Genomic DNA, 26,779 nt, shown 5'->3' with positions numbered 1-26,779 from the left:
ACCCTGTATGTTTGCCTACATTTTAGTGCTCTTCCATTTGACAGCTTAATATTAAAAATGGGTATCACAAATGGGTTTTTGTTGTGTCTTTTTTTTTACTTAACATATTTACCCAGATAGGGTAAATCCAGACTAAATGGGGGTAGGGGGAATAAGGGCTGGCATTTTGATGCCAACAACGCTGTGTGGGTGCTGGAAAAAACTGCATACATGTGCAGTACTACAATAAACACTCATCACCATCAAGAAGTGCAATTTCAGAAAGCTGTCACATTATTGTTCACACATCAGAACACACACATTTCCCACTTCTTTTTAAAGCACTGAATGGTATATTGTTTTTCTGGGCAAAGACATTGGAAATAAAACCTGTTCGTTTTTAATTTTTTAATTGCACGTAATACCATTAAAACAGTATTAGAATAATTTTCATATGAACAAACTGTCCTGATCCAGTTAGGCCCCAAATGTTAGGACAACACAGTAAGAATCCAGCATTTTATGCTCATACATCCTAGCAGATTGGGAACTCTGTATGTTTATACTGTATGTGCCACACTTGAGGTGCCAGGCTCTGCCTGTCAAAAATAAAAATAAAAATGAGTGTAACTGAAATCAAGATGGGCAATGTTATTAATATCAATAGGAGTGCTAACCTGGTCAGAGATTATATGGGGTGTAGAGACTGAAAGCAGTCCCCTCTCCCCAAATCCCAGCAGCCCCACCCATCTTGACTAGAGGTAGGCCTGTGTGGGTCAGTCCTCGACTAGCTGGATTGCAGACAATGAGCACACTCCTCCCAATAATTTATTCTTGCTGGGCCCTGTGAAAATGCATTGGAATCAATTCATTTCAAAAGGGACCAATGGAGAAGTTCCTGGCACCCACCCGCAGTGAGTGTAGCACAAACATTTTGGCAGTCCTTCAGTATGCATCACAGAAAGTAGTAAGTAAAGAGATAACTTGTGTGTCTTTGTGCTATGTAGGATCACAGAACCTAATACTGAGTCAAACTTCTGGTCAGTTCTAGCTCAGTCGTGTTAGCAGCTGCTCTTCAGGGCACCAGAGAGCGGTCTCTCCTAGTCCTACCCAGAGATGATGGGGATCAAATCTGCAAAGCAGATGCTCTAACACTGAGCTATGGCTGTGTGTGTGTGCACGCGCGCGCACGTGCGCCTTATGTGAATGATTCCAGTGAATAAAAACAAATTGGGAAGAGAGTTAACCACCACCCAGGGACTTCGCATGTGGGTGAGTTATGTGGGCTCTGTGAATAACCTTACACTTTTGTTCCTAAGAGGAGCTTCCTTGATCTGCTTTTGAAACTTCCCCCAAGTATAAAAAATACTTTACGAAGTAGTGTTGGCAAGGGGGAATGTATGATGGAAGTCCTGTTGAAGCCACTGAGTTCACAGAGCATTTCTCTGGTTTGTAGTTCTTAATTATTAACTTATCTTAGAAGAAGGAAACAAGGCCACCCCAAGCACATTCTATCCGCTTTTTGTGTGTGTGTGCCTTGCACGTAGTTCGAAAGAAAATGTTTAGCTTTGCTTGACAAATTCTGGAAGCTCCATGCCCGTATGCAGGTGAAGGACTCCTGGTTCCTCCAACACAAAGGCAGGGTGAGCAGCATCGGTGAATTTCTGCCGGATGGCAAATAGGAGCTGCCCTCTCTCCGCGTTGAAAAATAAGAGTCTTCCAGCATTATAATCCAGCAGAATGCCAATGCGGGGCGGCTGCTCTGTCACAATGACATCACTCATTTCACCACGATGGAGGACCTTATACAGGAAACTGCAGAAGAGGGCAAGATTAGGTCAACAAGAATTCACTGCACAGCCTATAGCAATATTTCTTTCTATCTGCCAGATACTAGCAAATTGAAACCCTTAGCGGCTAAAGCTTTAATACACACATTTTCACACATTGAAATGCTCCCCTTTGGTGCAGATCAGTGCTGTGGTAAAAATAAGGGGGTACTATCTGGTTCTGATTATGTAATATATGCAACAACGTGTAGCGGGTTGCAATGATTTTGGAAGCGTTATGATTGGATGAAGGAACGGTGGAGTCTGGAGCCGGATGAACGGTGGAGTCAGAATTGCCAAACCTTGGGAGGATTTCAGCACAGCAGTAATCATTGCTCCATGTCTGCTTGCCTGACAGAACCACCTGTCCTCTGCCTTACGATGCAGTTCCCAAGCTGTCTGTTAGGCAGTTGAGAAGCGCTGTGACACACAGCTCACTGCCCACTGCTTGGCCCTCCCAGAAGAGCTCAGTTGGTAGAGCACGAGACTCTTAATCTCAGGGACATGGGTTCGAGCTCCATGTTGGGCAAAAAGATTCCTGCATTGCAGGGGGTTGGACTAGAGGGGCCTCGTGGTCCCTTCCAACTTTACACATCTATGATTCCCCTGAGTGCTGCGCAAAGGGACTTTGATGGATGGGTGAGACAGCCCACCTGTCAATTGTCTGGTATCATAATGACGCCAGGTGCTTGGCAGGTGGGTTGTCCCCAATGAAAGTTGGCCTGCTTGGGTAGGGATTTGGCATGCTGGGCCCAAAAGGGTCCCCATCCACTGTGCCTAAGGTTAACTTAGGAGGTGTAGGCCTGGCTGCATGGCTCACACAGATCTGTTTGAGAACAGACAGGAATGGCCAGATGGCTGAGGAGGAACAACTAGCAGACTACCACCACTGCCGCTCAACAGCTGCCACCCGATGCAATCGCCTTGCTCTGTTTAATGGTAGGGCCAGCCTGGGCAATTTACCTGGATCCAAGTTTTCTCAATGCATGCCTATTCGTAGCACACACACACACAGTTGATTTCTATGAGGATGGTGTGATGGGGTGTCGAAGAGGGCAATTTACCCAGATCCAGCTTATACCAATGCATTTCAATGGCTATTTGAAGGACTTTTTAAAGTCTATTTACCCCAGTTGTTCCTTTGGAGACAGTTCCTTAAAATGGCCATATGAGCAAGCAATCCATCACTCTTGTTTTAATGCATTCTAATGGTCCTTTGGCCAATTCAGCATATTTGTATATTCATTTGGAAGGAAGCAATGCATTCCAAGGGTCATTTTCTGTCATTTGTTTTAGCGTGTTGTCCTCCCCCCCCCCCGCCCAATATAGAGCCACCTGCTGTGCCAAGCTTGATGAAAAAAGCTAAGATGGCTTTTACTAGCAGTATCTGTTCAAAGTCAGCAGATATTTTTGCATTTCAAGGTGAATATCAAAAGCAACAGAAGCTTCTGACAATGTCTCTTTTAACTTTGGATCCTCAGTGGTACTGATGGAATTGCATTTGGCTCTGTGGCCTTTTATTGCAGACAAGCATTCCCCATTCCCATGCTGCAGAGCAAAGCAGCAAGGGTGGCCTTACCTTTTAACCCTGAACAGTCGCTTTTGCTTTGTTTAGTAAAGTGAATGTTCCACACTGCAGAGAAAACTGCTTTTCCTTTGGCATCCTCCAAAGGACATCCATTGTAAATGTTTTGCTATAATATGCACATCTATTTCAATCAACAAAGAGTCCTGTGGCACCTTAAAGACTTAACAACTTTTATTGCAGTCGAAGGGTCCACTCCTCTCCATGAAAGCTTATGTCATAATAAAATTTATTAGTCTTTAGGGTGCCACAAAACCCTCTGTTGATTTTGCAGCAGCAGACTAACATGACTGCAACTCTGGAATTTATTTCAATGTAATTGATTGAAAGTCAAGTGATTAATCAAATGACAGACCTAGGAGACGCCAAACACAAGTATTAGGTCATTCTGGATGGATGAACTATTCCGGGTTTTACTTCCCTAATAAATACGCAGGTCGCTCCTAAGCCACAGTCCCTCCCCCACCCAAAACATTAAAGTAATAACTTTGTGTAATCATTCATTCATTTCCAGGTGGTTAGCTTAAACAATGGCTTGTTGGAAACAAGCCAATGTCATAGCCCATGGTTTGACGTTGGTATGTTTCAGCAGGCGATAGTTAAAGATCAACCACAGTTTGTCAGGTTTGGACAAGCTGCAGTTTGTGAAAGCATCTAAACCTCTCTTTACAGCCATACCAAGGCAGGAATGGGAAGGGAGAAGTGCATGAATCCAAAGATTGCCTCAGCTCATTCCCATCATGATAAACCATGTTTTAGCACGAGGTCCAGTTACCACCATTGTGCATAGGAAGCCTACATACATTTGGGTAAAAACACATAGGCTCCTGTAGAAACCACACCTTGAATGGACAGAGATTAGGAGTGGGTCTAGACGATGGAATTCCAGTCCCCTCTGGGTCAATCCCATCTGCACACACACTTCTCCACAGAAGTAAATGACCACACCAGACAAATAATTCTGACTTGTTGCACAGAGCTGTTCCTGAGATAATTTATGTGATGCAAATTAAACACTTGAAATGTGTTACATACTATAAAATATTTCAGGAAGCGGGCACCTTGAAATGCAACATTACAAGCATTAAATATAACCTGCCATTGATGGTTATGGCGGTAATACTAAAACTCCTGATCAGATGATGGAAAGTGGAAGCCTAAGAAGCACCCACGGCGTAACCTTATCTGCCAGTGTAGAGGACAGGGAGTATATCATCAGAGCACTATTCTCAGTCACCAATCATCCAGACTTTCAGAGTCCTGGATTCTCTCCAAAAAAACATCCCTCTCCTTCGCCCTGTCACCTGCTAAATCATCAAGATGACCTCGGGTGAAGCAGCTATGGTAGAAATGTCTCACATACACAGGAAAATCAGACCAGGGAACAGACGGGTCGATCTTGTGGTTGGAGTATTCATTACAGCTACAAATTCCAGAGGCTCAAATTTCTGCTCCTATTTCGGTTGATGGAAGTTGTGCCATCCAGAAAAAACAGGAACAAAATATTGAGATGGGATTTCTTTGAGACACTATAATCCTAAGTGTTCAGACTCAGAACCCCAGCTGTAAATGGGCCTTTTTCACAGGGTTGTTGTAATCATGGCAAGGGAAACTGGGTGCCAATAGATGTTTCCCTCCTGCAGCTGATAGCAGCTTATTACAGAGCATGGATAAAGGGCTAACATTCCTCCCAATGCATCGTGAACCTCATCTTGCTGCCCCCAGCTGTTGCTTAGCCAATGTGCAACTAAGCATCCATATTCCATGCCACTAGTGTAACATCTGGAGGGAGCATTTGCACATCTCTCCTGCACTGAGACATATGAGTTGCTAGTGCAAGTTAGGAAGGATGTTAATAAACAATATATCCTCTCCTGCCATCCTGAACATTCCCACAATCTCAACATACAAGAAGATGTCCAAAGACGTCCTCCTTTGGACATCACTTGTGCTTATGCTTCTTGCCACTTTCCATAACATCCAAGCTGTCCTCCAAGGCAACACATCACTATTTATTTATCACTCCCTCTAATGCTCAACTCTGGTGGTGCCAAGCCGATCATTTTGTAGGCCTAGCAGCACTACCCACAAACAAAATTTCCAGTGAATGTGGGGGAACCTTGAGGGATGCAGAAGTACAACACTTAATAATAAATGACGCCCCTGTAAGCGCTGTATACCTTTTGAAAGTTGCCACGTACCTCTTCCAGTGGCTTACAAATAGAAAATCAACACACACCCATGCATCCATAGGGGAAGGGAGGAGAAGGAATAGACTGGAAAGGACATGTAATTTCACAGCTTTTTTAAAAAATAAGATGTTCTTTATTACCTTGTCTTGCTAGGACAATGCAAGCACCAGGAAGCATTGTTCTGCCCCAGGATGCTGTCTTGTGGCATAGTAGAATAGCAGATCCCAACCTTGTAAGCTGAACAGTCACTCACAGTGGTTTCCCAGTAGTGCCATCCTCGAGCAGACAGGAGCTCACCCAGTACTGGGGAGATGCTGCACACAGAAAGAACAGAAACAAATGCAGCATTATATTGGCCAAAGTCAAAGAATGGTTTGAACCTTTGGCATCAGAAAGGTCCAATGTCTTCACCATGGGTAGGCAAACTAAGGCCCAGGTGCCAGATCCAGCCCAGTCGCCTTCTAAATCCGGCCCATGGATGGTCCGGGAATCAGCGTGTTTTTACATAAGTAGAATGTGTCCTTTTATTTAAAATGCATCTCTGAGTTTATTTGTGGGGCATAGGAATTCATTCATTATTATTTTTTCAAAATATAGTCTGGCCCCCCCACAAGGTCTGAGGGACAGTGGATCGGCCGCCTGCTGAAAAAGCTTGCTGACCCCTGGTCTTCACCTTTAACAGTAAGATTTCACCTGCCTCAAAAGAAGAAACAAGCCTGTGTTGCATTTTTTTATGTATGCATATTGGAATTTGTCCGTTGTCGAATATTCAGGATAGGAATGTTTGGCTTTGTTTTTAATCCAACCAGTTCAGTAACGAGAGAGGGAGAGAGAGAGAGAGAGAGAGAGAGAGAGAGAGAGAGAGAGAGAGAGAGAGAGGGAGAGGGAGGGAGGGAGGGAGATGTGCCCAGTATAGATTTTTACAAAGCAATTTTTCATAATATAATGCATTTTGTATGCTATTTTCACCAATTTGAGCATTCTTTCACCCTAGTACACACATTTTTGTACACACTCCTTGGTTCTGAACTGAATTAAGAATTGAATTGGTTGTGTTTTGGTTTGGAAATTGCTAATTTGGTGGCTTCATGCTTCGAGGCAAACTGAAATGAATTTCTCTCATCCCTAACCTACATAGATCTTCACATCCTGTTGACAATAATGCTCAATAGTAAGGAGGAGTAAATATGAGTAGTACTTACCCAGTGGCTTCAGTTTCCTCAGGAAGGCATATCATAGTTCCACTTGGTGACACTTGCAAAGCAGGGGCAGCTGTTTCTTTCATTATGTGAAATCTAGTTCCTGATGTGATTCACAGGAAAGAAATAAAACACCACTTCAGGGATTATTATTACATTGTGCATTTGTAGTGAATCACAAAATCTTAAGGCCTACAGTAATCACTGTCACTGAAACAATGTACAACAGAATTTACTAAAAGGCATTTGCATTTCCTTCCGAGACAAAAAGGAATCCTTTCCCACAAGTTAGAAAGTGTTTATCTACCTCTGGTCGAGATGAGAGCAGCTTCACTCTGTTCACTTGTCCCAAAGATGTTAATTGCTCTCACGTAAAAGAAATAATTTACATTGGATTCTAGGTGAACTTTCATTTCAGGTTGTTTAATCCCAGCCAGGGATCTGAAATATATAATAAACATATACTGAATTCTGTGGAAGAAAATCCATAACTGTTTGCCCTCTCAAAAATCACTCCTGCCCTCAAGCTGCTTTTCTTTCAGCAGGGGAAAAGATAAAGGGGCCTTTATCTTTTCTCCTTAAAGAGGGGAGGAAGACAACTTGGGATTTTTTAATATATACACACACATACACATTTTATCAGTATCGATACAAAACAGTTCCAACTTAGACAAAAACTCTAAGAAGAAACAAGGTAAAAAGCATTTTCTCACAGAAACCATTGCCCAAAGTGCAATTTAATAATAATAATAATAATAATAATAATAATAATAATAATAATAATAATAATGGTGGGGGTGAGGGACAGGACCTGGCCTCCTGCAGTTCACCAACAGTGGGGCCACCCAACTGTCAATCACCAGGTGTCACTGTGATGCCCATGGAACCACAAGGTTCCTGACTCCTAGGTTATAGCTGCCTTTGGAAAGACAGTCCTTTCAAAAAGATGAGCATGATCACAGGGAAGGAATTGGAGACTCTCCCTATAAGAGATGGTCAGAAGCCATGTTTGCAAGAAGAGCTCTCAATGAACCCTCCACCCCTTGCCAACCTACTTTGCTTGCACCAGCTTTTCAGAAAAGGCTACATGACAAAATCCCCCAAAAGCAATCCTAATGAGTGGCTGGGGATGCAGACTAGCAGATTCACTGCTGTATCCAAAGCCTGTCAGGGCACAAGGAGTGTGTTTGTGAGGAGTTGCGTTCTTTTTTTGCTGCACCAGCTCAAAAGACTGACACTACACAATAACACTTCTATTGGACTGGAGACATACAACAGAGAGCTGAAGGCAGCGTGAAACTGGGATTGTTTTGATATCCCTTAAGCTTATGATAAACAAATTTTGCACCAAAACCTGAAAACCCTACTTGATTCAAGATAATAGTGAGATAAAATATATCCATGCCCACATCACAATTAACAGAGCTTCTACTTATAACAGCTTCAATGCTCTTAAACAGGTTGTCAGACTGTAATGCTAAAAGCTGTTTTTTCACCAGCTTCCACCAGATAGCACCAGAAGCTGAAGAATAAAGGACATAGCTTCTCATGGTTGATTTCCTTTTTTTAAGCATTATTCTTTGTTCATAAGTGTAGTCAATGTCTTTTTACTTCATATATATTCTTTATGTTGAGCAAACAGCAGTCACTGTCAACACAGTTCTACATCAGAGACCTTGAGAGGACTGGTCGCTACATTCTTCATTTATTTATACAATGCCCTTTCACCATTAAAAAAACCTGAAGGGTTGAAATACATTCCAACTTCAAAGAGAGCTGTTTTCAGCTAGAGTGGATTTCAAAGACTTTCATATTTTTCTTGCAAGCCCAGCCACAGAGCCCCAACATCCAACCCCGGCACATCCAACTGGGTGCTGTGTTTTGGGGTTGGCTGGGCTAAGTAGATGTATGGCGGACCTGAGGGAAGCCTGCTTCCCTCAGGTCCACTCGCCATGCCCCTCCCCCCATGGCTGCCATGGATTGGCCCATTTGAATGGACGAGTTTTGGCAGGAACCTATGAGACTTCGCAGCGGCCAAGGGGGACAGGGAGACAGGCAAAGATGGTGCAGCATGCCCAAGGGGAGAGGAGGTGCCGCGTCGGGCTGCAACCACTGCTCACCAGGAAAGGTGGTAAGCGGCCATTTTAATCTGACCCTATTTACAGTGGTACCTCAGGTTACAGATTCCGCTAACCCAGAAATAGTACCTTGGGTTAAGAACTTTGCTTCAGGATGAGAACAGAAATCGCACCACGGCGGCAGGAGGCCCCATTAGCTAAAGTGGTACCTCAGGTTAAGAACAGTTTCAGGTTAAGAACAGACCTCCGGAACGAATTAAGTTCTTAACCCCAGATACCACTGTATAGGCTCCTTCACTCTTATCCCAGAATAATACGAAAAAATAGAAAATCAAATATAACTCAGCTTCATGAAAACAAGTAGCCTGTCAAAGGGGAATGTGACTGCACAGCCTCAATTCAACAAGGCACATGTGTAATTTCAATCAGGTGAACATTTGTGCGCCTGGTTAGCATCAGTGACAGAGGTCACCTGTCCAGTTGATGTGTTGCAGTTGGGAAGGGGGATCTCAATGGCAAGGTCTGCTCTGAATACCCACATTCAGTGAACGAAACCTAAATCAGGGATGGGAAACCTGAGACTTTTGAGATGTTGCTGGTCTGGAAACAAAGCCTTATGAAGAATGGTTGAAGGAGCTGGGTATGTTGAGCCTGGAAAAGAAGAGACTGAGAGGACATATGATAGCCATCTTCAAATATTTCAAGGGCTGTCACATGGAAGAGAGAACAAGCTTGTTTTGTCCTGCTTGTTCTCGAAGGACTCGAACCAATGGCTTCAAGTTACAGTGGTACCTCGGGTTAAGAACTTAATTCATTCTTGAGGTTGATTCTTAACCTGAAACTGTTCTTAACCTGAGGTGGCACTTTAGTTAATGGGGCCTCCCACAGCCGCAGCCACTGTTGCCAAACAATTTCTGTTCTCATCCTGAAGCAAAGTTCTTAACCCAAGGTACTATTTCTGGGTTAGCAGAGTCTGTAACCCGAAGCGTCTGTAACCCGAGGTACCACTGTACAAGAAAGAAGATTCCGACTAAACATCAGGAAAAAACTTTCTGACAGCAAATGCTGTTCAACTGTGGAATGGTCTCCCTTGGGAGGTTGTGGACTCTCCTTCCTTGGGGGTTTTTAAGCAGAGGTTGGATGGCCATCTGTCATGGATACTTTAGCTGAGATTCCTGCATTGCAGGGGTTAGACTAGATGACCTTTGGGGTCTCTTCCAGCTCTAAGATTCTATGATTCTATGACTCTCACTCCCATCAGCCTCAGTCACCATGGGCAATAGTCAGGCAAAAGCAGCAACCAAGGGATCCAAGTGGTAGCAAAGACCACTGATATTATTCACACGTTCAGCAAAGTGGGTACTCCCCCCCCCCCGTAAGTTGCCTGTGTTAAGTGTGCTGATTTCATGGCAAACTAGAGAATATTCAGTGCAGCCTTAATGAAGACTAGAGCAGTATATGCGCAGGGCCTTGGCACTCGGATACCAGTGCCCTCCTACATATCATCCACACATCCACAATATTTTCACATAACAAATGCTAGCTGTTCCACATTTCCAAGGAAGTGCCAGCATATGCAGCAAGCACAGGAAAACAAACGCACACTCACTGCGAACAGAGATAAGCAGTCAAATGCAGTCAACCCTCCCATATGGGAACAACTCGTAACAGAACTGCACACGCAGAGTGCTACATGGCAAGGTATGTCCAATGTGGGTCACCTTGGGAGTTTATTTACTTAATGACAGATAGGCAGGGTATAAAAAGTTTTAAAGAAATAACAATTTGAGTGAAATGACTCCTACACCATATATATAAGTCTCTAGGGTACCACTTTGAACAGTCATGGCTTCCTTCCCCAAGCATTATGTGGTGTAAACCACTGAGCCTCAGGCTTGTTGATTGGAAGGTCGGTGGTTCGAATCCCCGCGACGGGGTGAGCTCCCGTTGCTCGGTCCCGGCTCCTGCCCACCTAGCAGTTCGAAAGCACGTCAAAGTGTAAGTAGATAAACGGGTACCGCTCCGGCAGGAAGGTAAACGGCGCTTCTGTGCGCCATTTCGCCAGAAGCGGCTTAGTCATGCTGGCCACATGACCCGGAAAAACTGTCTGTGGACAAACGCCAGCTCCCTCAGCCAGTAAAGCGAGATGAGCGCCGCAACCGCAGAGTCATTCGCGACTGGACTTAACTGTCAGGGGTCCTTTACTTTTTTTAAACAACTCTCAGCACCCTTGGCAAGCTATAGTTCCCAGGATTATTACAGTTCAAGGGCAGCTTCCAGCCACGTAAATGAACTAGAAGGGGATGTGAAGCAGGAACACATTGTGGAGGATGTGGAGCACATTGAGGAATGTGGCCTGGAGCTGAGGTATAGCCCAAGGAGCCAGACAGAGAGGGCTGGAGGGGTACATTTGGCCTCCGGACCTGAGGTGCCCTGCCCTAGAGCTAGTGTAACTAAAATGACAGCAAGGGAAGAGCATAGATAATGTACTGCTAAGATATTGATCACAGCAAAGGGGGGGAATAGTTCATTCATTTCTTAGTCTCCAGATCAGCTTTGGGGTATAATATAATGTAAACTATCACAATCTGTTGAACAATAGGTTTATCCACCTTACCTTTCCTCTGCTCTTTCCAGGCATGGTTCATGTTCTGTGTGAGAGTGCCCGACCTTTGTTTGCTTTCCACATGAAAACCCACTTAAAGCTCAACTGGAGCAAACAGCAATCTGCAGAGAACCCAAATTGACATTTGCTCCAATTGAGCTTTAAAGAGCAGTTTTTCATGGAGAAAGCGCAGGGCCTAAAACCTCCCCCCTGCTCAGACCCAGAGCTTTTAAGCACAGACCTGTGCCTAGAAACAGCAGCGCTAAATTGAAGTGCAGATAAGCTCTATGTCACTCCTATCACAGAAGAAGGTGTGGTGAGGTAATCAGTCTTTTAAAATACGCTGAGCACTACAGATGGTCTATATAGCAGAGTCTATATACTACAGCTACGCACTTTAAGTACCACTGAAAATAGAATGGCTCCACTGTACTAGCAGAGCGTGACAGATCCTGGCAGTCTTTCAAGATTACGCGGTTGCTATGAGAGCTTTTGACAGAATGCAGAGGACATAAGAAAAAAGGGACAAAATACATTACTTTTTAAAGGTAACATTACTCTTCCTCTAAGACAGGAAGATCCTAAGCACATTCTACAATTTTTGGGTTGTTCCCTGCCCTACCCCCCCCTGCAAAAAAGTCATGGGAATCAAACTCTATTGCTTTTGGCTACAATCTACGACTAACTGTGCTCCTCCGCTTCCCCTCTAATGTACAATGTTATCTTTTACTACACATAAAAAATGGTGAACTGTTATGCACGTCAGTGCTTCATCAGTAGGACCATTTTTACTGTAAGCAATGCAACTGATTTCTCTGGGAATTAGTGTGGATGAATGCAGCGGGAATTCTGTTACAGCATCTCCTACAGGCAGGGAGGATGAAGGGGGACTTCACAGCTGGCAATGGCTGCTTTGTCAGGTCCAGTGTTGGTTCTGTACAAATTGCTAATCAACATTTGCTTCTCCGACTGATAATGAACTAAAGGTAAAGGTAAAGGGACCCCTGACAGTTAAGTCCAGTCACGGACTACTAAGGGATTGCCGCGCTCATCTCACTTTACAGGCCAAGGGAGATGGCATTTGTCCGCAGACAGTTTTTCCACGTCATGGGGCCAGCATGACTAAGCCACTTCTGGTGCAATGGAACACCGAAACCAGAGCAGCGCATGGAAGCGCTGTTTATCTTCCCACCAGAGCAGTACCTATTTATCTACTTGCACTGGTGTGCTTTCAAACTGCTAGGTTGGCAGGAGCTGGGACCGAGCAACGGGAGCTCACCCCATCCTGGGGATTCGAACCACCGACCTTCTGATCAGCAAGCCCAAGAGGCTCAGTGGTTTAGACCGCAGCGCCACCCACGTCCCTTATAATGAACTAACTTGCTTCAACTCTCCCAAACTTCTGTTCAGGAGAAATGACTTGAAATTTGACCAGTTATAGAAAACTCCCCATTCTGCTAACCGTGGGTGTAATCCTTTGCACATGCAGTAGGAAGTAAATTCCATTGGATTTAATGGGTCTTACTTCCAAGTAAATATGTTACATGTCCGCATTGCTCCTTACACTACAGCTAACAGATAAGCCATTTACCAAATGAAGGAATGAAGAGAAGCAGGTTGAATGGCGGCTAACGGATTGAAGTTGAATACTGACAGAAGTACTATTTCTGGGGGAAAGAGGGTGGGCAGGTGTGGAGGACTCCCTGGTCCTGAATGGAGTGGCTGTGCCCCTAAAGAACCAGGTGTGCAGCCTGGAAGTCATTTTGGACTCACAGCTGTCCATAGAGGCACAGGTTAATTCCGTGTCTACCAGCTCCATCAGGCATGCCGGCTGAGACCCTACCTACCTGCACACTGTCTTGCTGAAATGGTACATACCCTGGTTATCTCCTACTTGGACTACTGAAATATGCCCTATGTGGGGCTCCCTTTGAAGGTGACTACAACTAATCCAGAATGCGGCGGGTAGACTGGTAACTGGGAGAAGCCACTGGGACGATGTCACACCAGTCCTGAAAGACTCCAAGTACGTTTCTGAGCACAAATCAAAGTGTTGGTGGTGACATTTAAAACCCTAAATGGCCTCAGCCTTGTATACCTGAAGGAGAGTCTCCACACCCATAAATATGTATACAGATATATATTTATAAAAGTAATGATGCAATAGCAGTAATTAATTATAAATATTTATGTTTCCATTAGGGGTTTGTTATTAGGGGAAACCCTCTGGTACAATATTACTTCTAACTCGTAAAGCCATAATCTTGGTGCATTGTAGGAGAAAGTTAAGCTGGAATATAAATGGCATTTTATTTCTATTTTAAAAATAAAACAAAATTTACTTCCCATCAAGAGACTTTACTGCTATATTCTCCCAACTGCATTTATCCAACTGCTTGCTGAATCAATGACCCTCATTTGTGGCTTCCTTTGATGATTCTAGGAAATTTGCTTTTATTGCTGATTCAATTCCCCTCTTTCTGTATGAAAGACACAAGGAATTATGCCTTCCATAATTTGTTTTCTTTTATTTAAGGGAAATAAAGAGAAATCAGCCACAAAAATAGCTCTCCTTAGCTTCCCCTCTAGCTAAGCTTTCTTTATCATGGACCTCAAGTGAAGATAGAGAGCCAGGCTGCTAGGATTTATCCCATTTTCTTTGCTGCTGTTTGCAGCAGGATAGAAACATCAGTCAGAGAAAAAGCAAGCATTTGATGTTTGCTATAAACTGGGGAAGGGACAAGAGTGGTGCTGTGGGTTAAACCACAGAGCCTAGGACTTGCTGATCAGAAGGTTGGCGGTTCGAATCCCCAAGACGGGGTGAGCCCCCGTTGCTCGGTCCCTGCTCCTGCCAACCTAGCAGTTCAAAAGCATGTCAAAGTGTAAGTAGATAAATAGGTACCGCTCCAGCAGGAAGGTAAACGCCGTTTCCGTGCACTGCTCTGGTTCTCCAGAAGCGGCTTAGTCATGCTGGCCACATGACATGACGCCGGCTCCCTCGGCCAATAAAGCGAGATGAGCGCCGCAACCCCAGAGTCGGTCATGACTGGACCTAACGGTCAGGGGTCCCTTTACGCCTTTACCTTTATAGACTGGGGACTCGAACAGGGATGGATGAGTTCCCAACTTCTCTCATTTTTCCAGTCTTAAATTCAATTGTCCAGATTTCTGTATCAGTTTGTGATTTCCCCAAGCCCCCCAAAAAGTCATCATGAAAATTCACCATCATTAAAGTGTGCATTTCTCCTCTTGTACACACTTTTGTATGAAAGTTTTCCTAATTGACACATTCTTGCAAACCACCATCTGTAATATAATGCACTTTCCCCTAATACTTGATTGGATAACAGCATCACACAATGCAGAGAAATACAAACTTCATTTTAGTTTGCATAACATTTTGAGAATACAAATCAAATAGGTTCGCATTAAAATGTGAGGCAAAACAAATCTCTCTCCCATCTGTGGACTAGAAATTTGACAAATGCAAATTTCATCAGATAGCTGTTTTTCCCCTAGGAGTGTGAATTTGGCAGGTTTGCATTAAAATGTGAACCAAACCCACCCAATTTCTCCCCACCCTGACATTAAAGTGCTATGTTATGGCAACGTTTAGATGAGTCTAGTTTGGGACAGCAAGCTACTTGATACAGAGAGTTTTGAAAACTTGTGATGGAATCTGTTATCAAAGCGCCTTCTATCCATGTGGAGTAGGCCTGGTTTCTGGTTGGAACTTCACCCAGGTAACAAATGCTCAGAGCAAGACTGATTTTCAAATCATGTCCCATAACACAAAGCAGTGCTAATGCATCTAAAATTCTACTCAGGTTTCGAGTGCTGCTCTCTTCTTAATTTTGATCACAGGGAGACAAAAGTGTTCCTTCAGCAAGTTTTGCTATTGAAAGCTGTTTTGAACAGACAGCTTTCTGTGTCTCCACAAAGCTGTAATAAACACAGCAGATGTGGCAAGACTGAAGAGCTTGTGAACATCACTTCTGTTCTTCAGATGCAATCATGAACACAAATAGACCGTGTGCTTGAGATAAGAAGTCACAGTAGTGCTTTCAGTGGCTATTTCATGCAACCAGGACGTTTTGTGTACGCACCTTCTGTCTGGGGAAATATGGCTTCTTTAGTGTGGCAGGTCTTCAGAGGAGCTGGAAGGGAGAGCTTTCCCTCTCAAAGAATTACAGAATTGTAGAGTTGGAAGGGTCATCTAGTCAAATGCCCTGCAGCTCAGGAATTTTTTTCGCCAGTTTGGGGCTCGAACTCATGACATTAAGAGTCTCATACTCTACCAACTGAGTTTTCTCAGGAGTCAATATCACAGAAAAGTTGCAAAGCTGCTTAACCCCCCCCCCCACACTCACCCAAATTAAAACAAAATGTGCAACCACTAAATGAATTGCAAAAATAAAATAAAAGCTTTTTTGAATCATAGCAGTGTTTTGTCCCTGCCTTCAACTAATGAATTAATTACCCCAGTCTTTGCTCTGGAGCTCATCCTTCTTTCCCCAGGACCTACACAGCTCCTGGGATGGAGGCCAGTGTGCAAATACACATTGCTCCCTTTAACAACTTGCATTTGCCAGCAAAACAAAATGCAAACAAAAAGCAAAAAAACAGGAAGAGAAAATGGTTCTCAGGCCCAAATGAACCATTATGCTAAGTAAACTATAGAGGAGGTGGCACAAGCAAAATGGGAGCCTCCTGACTTATCCTTTTTCAGCTAAGGAATTCACTGATAAGAAGAACATCGCCATCCTTATTCCAGGACTGGGCTCCTAAGCTCAGAGCATGGTACAATTCCTCCTCCATCACATGCTCCATCACCTGGGCATCCCTCCCCAACCTTGTGCCTTCCAGATATTTAGGTTTGCAATGCAGCATCAGCACCAGCCAGCTGGGGAAGATCTGGAGGGTGCCAGGTTGAGAGAAAGGTGATCTAGTGCATTATTATTTTTTTTGCAGGCGGGGGAGACAGCGGAGATCTGCTCAGCATGTTTATTACACTTGTAGCCCACAGGTCCACCAAGCAGTTCAGGGAAGCATATAGGAGGGATATCCCATTGTCTCTTTATAACAATCATTCCATCAGGTTGAACAATATCAGTTTAGGGTTGTACACAATGTAGTGGCATATAAAGCAACTGACATTCTTGTTCCACTGGCAAAATGTTTCACACCAGTGGAGCAGAGCTGCACAAGCGGAATCTGTTACGCACCAAGTTTCCATTGGCACAATCATTATGTTGGATTCCTCTGTTGCAGAACATTAAAACTCACCCATTTGCTAGCATGAGAGCCCTTGACCTAGCAGACTGAGAAGCTGGGATACATCCACATAGAATCTGAACTGCTGTATCTCTGATACAGGCCCAGCATTATCCACTGAGTGGATAGCAGTTAGGAAAAGTGCTGCAGTTATGCCGGCCTTGCTGTCTTTGCAGATAAATTCAACAGGAAAGAAAGCAGCTTGCATAGGATGTTGGTGCAGATAGGTCAGCCCAAGGCCTCGTACATTTAATCCATTTCTGGAGGGCTTGAACAGGACCCAAGGAAGCCTTTGGGGTTTAGTCTCTAGTAGTTTTGTACTTTAGTAACACAAATTAAAGGTATTTCTGATTTTCCGAGTATAATCTCAGAGATTAGCATCTGGCACAAATGTTAATCTCCATGGCAAAGCTGATCTCTCTTTCTTAGGAAGATCGAGCCGCACAAAATTATTTCCCCTCAAAATAATCCCAATTCTGGAACATTCCTTTTAGCTTCCAATCCAGTCCATCTGCATTTCAAAGCACAGGGGACTGACCTCAGACCTTCTCCTTCAGGAGAATACTGTCTGCAGTACTCAAGCGTGAAAGAGTCTGTTGCTTCTGGGTTACTGGTGCTCCATCGGATGGTGGCAGCGTCCCAACACACACTGCATTCTTCTGCCTTTATTACAGGGGTCGGGGGAGCTGCGAATACAACATCGTGTTAGCTCTGCTACATAGTGATAGCTGCAGTCTTTATACGCTGAAAGGAATGAGCGCATCAGTATTGCTAATATCGAGCTGACACTCCTCATCAATTTCTTTTAAGTCTTTTCCCCCCTTCATATGTTTTCCTTCCTCAAATGGTAATAATACCCATAATGATAAGATCTAGACAAACATTATTATTATTATTATTATTATTATTATTATTATTATTAGAGAGGCCCTTTGCCTCATTTCCTTTTTGGAAGGAGGGGGAATCACAGCTAGCAATTAAAACAATTAAACTAAAAATACAGCTGAGTGCAATTAGCCTAAATCATGAGGTCTTCAATCCTACACTAGTGGCCTTAACTACCCCTTAGATTAAATGTGTTGCTTGCAGTAACATCAGGAGATTCCCCCTCACCTCCCTGTAATCCTAGGTATTGGGAGGGAGCTAGTTCCATCAGTACCACAATGTGTGGGAAAACACCACCCTTCGACTATGAGAGGGGGAGATGGGCTTTAAATGTAATAAATTAATTGCTAGCTACCAGGTGTTGAGTAATGTACATGTGGGCAGTACTGCATTTTGTCATGTTTAAAGGTAAAGGGACCCCTGACCATTAGGTCCAGTCGTGACCGACTCTGGGGTTGCGGCGCTCATCTCGCTTTACTGGCAGAGGGAGCCGGCGTACAGCTTCCAGGTCATGTGGCCAGCATGACGAAGCCGCTTCTGGCGAACCAGAGCAGTGCATGGAAACGCCATTTGTCTTCCTGCCGGAGCGGTACCTATTTATCTACTTGCACTTTGACATGCTTTTGAACTGCTAGGTTGGCAGGAGCAGGGACCGAGCAACGGGAGCTCACCCCGTTGCGGGGATTCGAACCACCAACCTTCTGATCAGCAAGTCCTAGGCTCTGTGGTTTAACCCACAGTGCCACCCGCGTCCCTAGACACATTCTTAGATCTTCTCACATCCCCATAAAGGTGTTGATCAGTTACACTGAAGGCTCAACTCCTGAGCAGCTGGGAGGGCAGTCCTGGGAGTCATACACTTCTGCTTCAAAACTATATAGAAAAATATTTTTTTTAGAGAGAATTTTGCACTACAATGCTAAGGAATTATCCTGAGGAATGGCGAACCAGAGCAGCGCATAGAAATGCCGTTTATCTTCCTGTTGGAGCGGTACCTATTTATCTACTTGCACTTTGACGTGCTTTCAAACTGCTAGGTTGGCAGGAGCAGGGAACGAGCAACAGGAGCTCACCCGTTGCGGGGATTTGAACTGTCGACCTTCTGATCTGCAAGTCCTAGGCTCTGTGGTTTAACCCACAGCACCACCCGCATCCCTCTTATCATGTTTAGCTGTATACAAACCATTGACATTGTTGTCATCATCATTGGCATGTATGAACCAGCCCAATATGCATCTCATAAAGATATCCATCTATTTGAAACATCTCTAAGGTCAAACTTGCACAAATACAGGGCACATCATAGCAGAGGCCACATTCTCCATGCATTCCATTAGACACCCTCTGTATTAAACACAGAAAAACTACAAACACCGGGGAAATTTGCAAGCTACTTACCCGTTCTAAATGTGGATTTGCCACTGGGAAAGCTACATCCTGAGTAGTTCACAGCCATAACCCACACACTATAAGAGTGACCTGGTTCCAAATCTTCCAAAATGCAGTTGCTCTCTTTCACAGTAACGCGGTATTCTTCTACCAAGCCTAGAGCAAGTAAACACACACACATAGGAAACAAGTCATGAGAATGTCACGGCAGGTCAACAATAACTCACAAGGTGTCAGTGAAATTAACTCTTTATTCAAAGAAACAAAACAGCACAGGTCTAGTGAGCACAGCAACTTCTCCTGCTAGATCTTGTCCCAATAAGGCAGTTGCGAGGACTGAAGGTCCTTGCCTTTCCACTGCTCTCTAAGACTCCTCCCTCCAGGTCCTTTCCAAGCAATCTGAGACCACACCATCTTGTTTGTCTCTGTTCTGCCCTCTTCATACCTCTGCAGGTTCTGAAGACTAGGGGAAAAGGGACGTTTGGGAGCCAAAGCATCCGATTTCCAGGTCGTTCAACAACCAAGGTATACTGTACTATATTTTAGAAACCAGCTCTGCTATTCATAGTATCTAGGTAGGTACAATTATGTCTAGTTGGTACTACTGTATCTTATTAATATTGTTCCTTAACAGTGTGCACCTTTACACAGAAACAAGTCCTACTTTGTTCAATGGAGCTTATGCTCAGGTAAGTGTGCCTAGGATGCAGCCTAAGAGCACTTTGAGGCCAATGATTTTCACTTTTGTCACTTTTATTTTCATTCATTGTCACTACTACCCATGTATTTCTTGTATGTACAGTGGTACCTCGGGTTACATACGCTTCAGGTTACAGACTCCGTTAACCCAGAAATAATACCTCGGGTTAAGAACTTTGCTTCAGAATGAGAACAGAAATCGTGCTTCTGCAGCACAGCAGCAGCAGGAGGCACCATTAGCTAAAGTGGTGCTTCAGGTTAAGAACAGTTTCAGGTTAAGAACAGACCTCCAGAACGAATTAAGTACTTAACCCAAGGTACCACTGTATATTCTTCAGCCTTGGCTTCCTACCCAGCCTTAATAAATGCTGAATTTCTACAACTCCACTCATGCATCCACGCATCCAGATTTTGATGCGGGTTGTCACAAAACTGGACATGTAAGAATGGGAAAACAGCACCTTGAAATGAAGATAGCAAAGTAGCCATTTTAGCTTCAATAGGGATGCCGCATTTATGTAAGAGAAATACATTAAGATTGCCCTCCAATAAGGAAAGAGGAGGAATGAGAGAATGGGCAGGAAGTGGTGCAATGCAAGACTTGTGACCAAAAGAACAGCAAGTTTAATGCGGTCCAAACATTTGCGCAAATAACCCTAGGAACTGGAGCATAAGAAACAAAAGATCACTGATGTAGTGCACATTTTCTGTGGCTGATGAAAATTGCCAGTCTAAAACATTCTGAGATGCTATCATATTGCTTTTGTATCATGTTTTTTATTGCTTTTGATTTACTCCTATAATTTGATTCTATAAACTTTTCCCTCTCCAGCTTCTCCAGCTAGCAGAGAGGCACAATCACTCACGCACCACTTTGTTCTCTGTTTCCTGGGCATTCCTCCATACAATAGACCTGGAAAAAATCAATGACATCATCTTCATTCACAGTCCAATACACTGCAATCGATGTGCTTGTAGCTGAGTTTGGATCCTGAGGTTGTAATTTTGGAGTCTGTGGGACTGCAAGAAAATAGGCAATCAGTTATTCATACACCTCTCTGTTTGTTGAGCATTCCAGGCTGCAGCTAGCAATGGCTAAATCTGTCAATATGTCTCATTTTTCTAGTTGTATATTCAGTCCTCCACGTTCCCACCATTTGCCATTTTTCTTTAAAAACATTCCTCAGGATAATTCCTTAGCATTGTAGTGCAAAATTCTCTCTAAAAGAAATATTTTTCTATATAGTTTTGAAGCAGAAGTGTATGACTCTCAGAACTGCCCTCTCAGCTGCTCAGGAGTTTGAGCCTTCAGTGTAACTGATCAACACCTTTATGGGGATTTGAGAAGATCTAAGAATGTGTCTAGGGACGCGGGTGGCACTGTGGGTTAAACCACAGAGCCTAGGACTTGCCGATCAGAAGGTTGGTGGTTCGAATCCCCGCGATGGGGTGAGCTCCCGTTGCTCGGTCCCTGCTTCTGCCAACCTAGCAGTTCAAAAGCACATCAAAGTGCAAGTAGATAAATAGGTACCGCTCCGGCAGGAAGGTAAACGGTGTTTCCGTGTGCTGCTCTGGTTCGCCAGAAGTGGCTTAGTCATGCTGGCCACATGACCCGGAAGCTGTACGCCGGCTCCCTCAGCCAGTAAAGCGAGATGAGCGCCGGAACCCCAGAGTCAGTCACCACTGGACCTAATGGTCAGGGGTCCCTTTACCTTTACCTTGAAGAATGTGTCTCTTCCACCTAAGCATGCAGGCATTCGGGCTATTGATCCTAACTATGTAGAATGTCTGCAAAGAGAGGTTCAAAACCAACATCTCTCAGTGTTAAATTACTTGGTCGAACAAAAGAAAATACTCCCTTCCTCTCCTTCCTTGGCAGATTTCCATTTGATGTGAAATGTACATTAAGATCCACATTAAAAATAAAAAAGTTTTCTGCTTTCGGTTATTTTCTGATTCAATCATGAATTCCTGTGGCACTAACAAAGCACATGCTGACACCAGCAGATTTTCTGTGATTAAGGAAAAGAGCTGCCTGTCATTCAAAACATTCATCTTTCCCATCACGGAACACAAATGAGATTATATTTCCTTATTTACTCAGGCTGGAGACAGAATAATTATTTCAGCGAGCATGAAAGCCTGTTAACCCACCATGGCAATGAAGTAGGTGCTAAAATAGAAATGGAATAGTGTACATCACAACATTGGGGGGTTAGTTTCAACCCTTCCTCGCCCAATGCCATTTTCCCAACAAATTTCCCTCCAAAAAACCTGCTGTTTGCCCTATTTTGGAAATTTCCATTAAGAAAAGAAGTGCAGGAGGAATAACGTTATACACCTTCTTCAACATTGTGTTTCCCTATCAGATCCCAGCCCCGGGATTGATATTTTTTAAAAAATGGATCCCCTGCTATTTAGTTTCACCCCCTTTCTATCATTTGAAGTTAACAAGTTTTTGTGGAGATTGAAAAATTTACGAAACAGAGACTGAAATCCAGTTATCTCGTCGGAGTTCCGTCAGAATTGTGCCAGCAACAAGTATACACAGAGAGAAATTTTTATTTATTTTTTTACTTATTGCAGGAAATTTTGACTGTTTGGCTTTGAGATATTGTGTATGTGTATATCATTATCATTTTGGCATTGTAAATATCATTTAAGACTCTCACGTATTAGAAGGTGCTGAGTTTTTTGTATATTACTGTCAATGAAATCACATACAGAGTGATATACTCTGTATTCCTGGGGAAGTGGTATTGAGACTAAAAAATCTGCAAAATCTCTTTGTCTGGAGCCAACAAGAAATGTCGGAGCAAAAGAAATGAGGGCATTGGGTACCAATGCTTCTTGCTAAAACATTTTCGTTGTGGTCCAGTTTCCATCACTGTAGTGGTGGAACATCAGTCCAGGTGAATTAGAGTTTTCACTTAGGCATGCAAGACAGGCAGTGGAAGAATCAAGATCTAAGCTGGAAGGGTTTCTGATACTTTTGACAGGGACTGGCCCAAATAGCAGCTTCCCACACTACTGATTCAGCACTAATTGAGAAATCGGGTCCTCCCTTAAAGAGGGCACGTATTGCGGTGAAACCTTGACAACCGACACCCTGTGTTGTGGGTGGGTACAATTGGTCAGCCACAATACCCAATTGGTAGGTCCCTTGAAGCTGGGTTCAATCTGGCCAATGGGACGCAGTCCAAACGGTTTGAGGGACCTTTTTATGCCCACACATGTGACCCAGAGCTTCCTCTTTCGGCGCATGCATTTGGAACACCCGCCCACCTCTCCCTACTTTTAGGGCTTGTTGCGCTTGACCTTGTTATGCCATCGTGTGTCGTCTGTCATTGGGACAGGGGCATGGCAGAAATTTTCCCCACTTGGCTGATTGGCTTGTGCCATTTGGGTTTCACCTGCCATGTAGCAAATCGTCACAGCTTGTAAGGTTGCGGATAGGCTCTGGTTCAGGCGATAGGGATGCGAGAACGCTCTCGCCATCCCAATGGGAAGGGTATTCCATTAAAGGAATCCAGGAACTTGGTGGTTTGGTCAACCCCTGTGAGGGTGTTGTGTCCGTGCCTGAGTCCAGGGGGACATTTGGGTGGCAGAGTTAGCCCGTTCCCAGTTTTCTGCTTATCCAGGTGTTCACCCTTGGCTGACCTATGCTGGAACCCTGGGTCAGCGCTACCTGCATGGCAGGGAGCTGGTCAAACCAGAGCCAATGCAACCAGTCACTTTCTGCGACCAGTAAAGTTGTGGCCTAAATTCTGCCAAAAACCAAACCAAAAATTTGAGTCAAGTGTGAATTTACTTAGGGGGGAGGTTTCTGGGTCTGAACATGCAAATGCAGGAAGTGATTCAGTTCTAAGTACAGGAAGTACAACTGCTGCAGAAAGAGGAAGGAAGTTGATGCAGGACTTTGTACATGAATCCTTCATCTGGATGGAGTCACCAGGGCTGAATCCACTAAACTGTGTAGTCTTCCACTGTGTTTGTGGGGATGTGTTTGGTTCCCTTACAACTCCCATATGTGGTAAATCAACACACACTAGACACTCTCCAAAATTCTCTTTTAAAAAAGAAAATTGCTTTTCTTGTGTTTTTCCAAGGGAAATCACTTGTATAATTTGAGGGAAGGTGTGAGATGAACTATACAGCTGGCTTCTTGTGAAGAGACATATATTTATACACAGTGTCTCAGCTTTACCTATGGGCAAATAGCAGGCGACCAATTTCCTAAACAGTAATTTGGATGGATTTTGCTGCTGTCGCAAACACAATTTGAAATGGTATCACTTTAAAAAGCTGGTTATACATAGCTGATTATGGCACCAAAATCTACTTTTCTCAAGAATGACACACACACTCTCTCTCTCCCAGCAAACATAAAATTAGATGCTGGGGGAAAGGTGAAGGAGTGGGTGGCTGCAAATGAGCAGTTCTCAGAATTCATATTTCTTGTTAAAATGCTTTACAAGAAAGCTAATAAAGCAACATTGGTGGGGTGGAAAATTAGTTGCTTTCTGTGTCCCTGAAAAGGAACCAACCTATTAGATATGTAGGACCATGCAAGGGACCTCAAAGGTCATCTGGGTCAACTCCCCGCTACCTCCAAACTGATGCAGGAAATCTCTAGCAAAAGAGAGATCCTTGCCTTCTTCCAAGGCAGACTTGTCCCATCAGGAAGTTCCTGTCACAGATGCAGCTGCTCAGCACTGCTCAGAACATCAGGATTTGTTTGAGTGAGGGAGAGGCAATGTGGGTTTCAGCCCCAGAAGGGACCTGAGGGCAAGGCATGTTGACGCTTCCTGGCCAGAAATAATTACTAAATAAAGAAGTATTTGCAGGGGCAATGTTAAAAGGTGGAAACTCCAAGCTCCAGGGGAGATGAGCAGGCATGTGGTTGGGCGCTGTGTGAATGGGATGCTGGGCTAAAGAAGCCACTGGCCTCACCCAGCCGGCTGTTACGTTACCAAGCTCTCCTTTTTCATATTGCCCCGGAAGCACAACAAGAGGAAGCGCAGCTCACTTGAACTCCTTCTTTGGGCCCTTGCTTATACAGTGGTACCTCGGGTTACCATACGCTTCAGGTTACAGACACTTCAGGTTACAGACTCCGTTAACCCAGAAATAGTACCTCGGGTTAAGTACTTTGCTTCAGGATGAGAACAGAAATCGTGCTCCGGCGGCATAGCAGCAGCAGGAGGCCCCATTAGCTAAAGTGGTGCTTCAGGTTAAGAACAGTTTCAGGTTGAGAACGGACCTCCGGAACGAATTAAGTACTTAACCCGAGGTACCATTGTAATGTGCGAAGATGCTCTCCTCTACAGATGACTGGGGATCATGATTAATCCAGACCTGCAGGTGACTTGTCTTTTCAGCATGAACAAGAAGTGATAGTTGCTCCTTCTCCAGTTTCCTCCTCCATAATCCAAGCACAATCAGGCTTCACTTCAGACTCAGCTGATTACTAATTACATGCAGAAGCCAGCAATGTCACATTTCCGTTCCTGTGTACATCTCTCCCCTTTTTTTATTTTTTAGGCTTCATGCGTTTTCAAGCAATGCACCAAATGTTTGCACAGATTCTTACCAGGCATGTGTTTTAAGGTCTGGTTGCCATTTGCGGAGCCACTTGCAAAATGTTCAAACTGTGAGAAGGCAGGTGGTATCTTTTCCAAAGCCAGAATATTCTCCACCGCAGAAAGTAACCTATGCAAAGGAAAATATAGACCCATTGAAAGGCATTTCCATAATATGTGTGTAACATCAACTCATGGTTTGCACTATGTACCTTTGACCCACGCTCCCCTTTCCTTTCTGTCTTCTGGCAGCAATCAGAATATTGATTATTCCCCCCACTGCATGCAGGAAAAGAGAGCAGGCAAAACAATTGGCGAGCAGCAGAATGAAGACACAGCTGCCCAATTCTCTCCTGCTGCCTCAGAACCCTTTAGGGAAAAGACAAATGTCTAGATTCTTACCTGAAAAGCCTATTTGGAATTAGACTAACAGGTTGCTCGTACTAAACCTCTCTCTTCTTCACAACTACTAAAAGTGCAGGAGCCCTGACCTCTTTTTAATCTAACAACAACAACAATAACAATAATAATAACAACAACAACAACCCTCTTTCCTCTAAGGAGCTTGAAACAGTGTACATGGTTCTCCTTCTCCCTATTTTATTCTCACAACAACCCATGAGATCGATTAGGCTGAGACATAGCCCAAGCATGAAAGTCACCCAGTGAATTTCATGCCTGAGTTTGAAACTGAAGATATAGCACTGCCTGGCAGATGCATAACTGCCCAGTTCTGGACCAGAGTAGTGTTCAGAATTAAGGTTCAGTGCAAGCCCCTTAAGAAATGCAGGAGTTCAAATGCACAGACAATATCCTTTGAAGTGTTTCTTGAATGCAATAGAAAATTGACTGTAGCATCCAGGAAGCCGGCTGATTCCAAAGAGATAATGTACAACAGCTGGTGGTGAGTCGCTAACAACCCCCAAAAAAGAAGGAAAAATGAAAGCAAAATGGATTAGAAGTAATTAGCTCTTATTTGCCGAGCTCATTTTAGAGAAGGAGAAAAGAATATATTTTTAACCCTGAGACAGAAGAAACATCCAAAGATTTTTATGCAAAAGATTGGTGCCGCTGAATGCAACTGAATTATTGTTTAAATAGCAAATAGACAATGGTCTAGTTTGCACCTAATATTAAACCATGGTTTATTAAACAACAGCTTACTGTTATGTGGGAAACCAACCCAGCACCTTAACTATGGGTTATCAACTATGCTTAAAGATTGCTCAATAACCAAGGTTTATAGCTGATTTATAAAACTTAGCTATTGTCAATTATATTTCAGCATTCAGTGTGAACCCAGAGCTGCTCTTTAATTATGGGTATAAGAAGCCGTCACCACCCAGAAGCTACGAAGCCATGAGTGAAGAACAGGTCTACTTGGCTTGCCTCTCCCTCCTTTAATGGAGGAAGGGGGGCATAAAAGATGTAAGTCATTGTCTGTCCAATGTCTCATCTTTGACTATGGCTCATTGCAGGAGCA

General features: G+C 43.8%; 1 protein-coding gene across 3 annotated transcripts in view; it reads right to left on the bottom strand.

Annotated features, from left to right (window-relative positions):
- Positions 1-372: 372 nt before the first annotated feature.
- Positions 373-26,779, bottom strand: part of CMYA5 (cardiomyopathy associated 5) — a 49,533-nt gene continuing 23,126 nt past the window's right edge. For 2 of the 3 annotated variants that reach the window (XM_081929308.1, XM_081929307.1), the window contains exons 6-13: positions 25,308-25,426; positions 20,585-20,734; positions 19,025-19,171; positions 17,280-17,427; positions 7,092-7,225; positions 6,788-6,887; positions 5,726-5,899; positions 373-1,794 (exon numbers count right to left, since the gene is read on the bottom strand). In XM_081929308.1, coding sequence (XP_081785434.1) covers positions 1,542-1,794; positions 5,726-5,899; positions 6,788-6,887; positions 7,092-7,225; positions 17,280-17,427; positions 19,025-19,171; positions 20,585-20,734; positions 25,308-25,426 — 1,225 coding nt within the window. In that variant the 3' untranslated portion in view covers positions 373-1,541. Of the gene's footprint in view, positions 1,795-5,725; positions 5,900-6,787; positions 6,888-7,091; positions 7,226-17,279; positions 17,428-19,024; positions 19,172-20,584; positions 20,735-25,307; positions 25,427-26,779 lie in introns of those variants that run through there. The other variant, XR_014172653.1, reaches the window with a different exon arrangement.

Source organism: Podarcis melisellensis (genome assembly GCF_964234715.1).
Source record: "Podarcis melisellensis genome assembly, chromosome: 11".
Taxonomy (NCBI): domain Eukaryota; kingdom Metazoa; phylum Chordata; class Lepidosauria; order Squamata; family Lacertidae; genus Podarcis; species Podarcis melisellensis.
The sequence above is the reverse complement of the archived record's forward strand: the minus strand, read 5'-3'. Positions and strand labels throughout refer to the sequence as shown.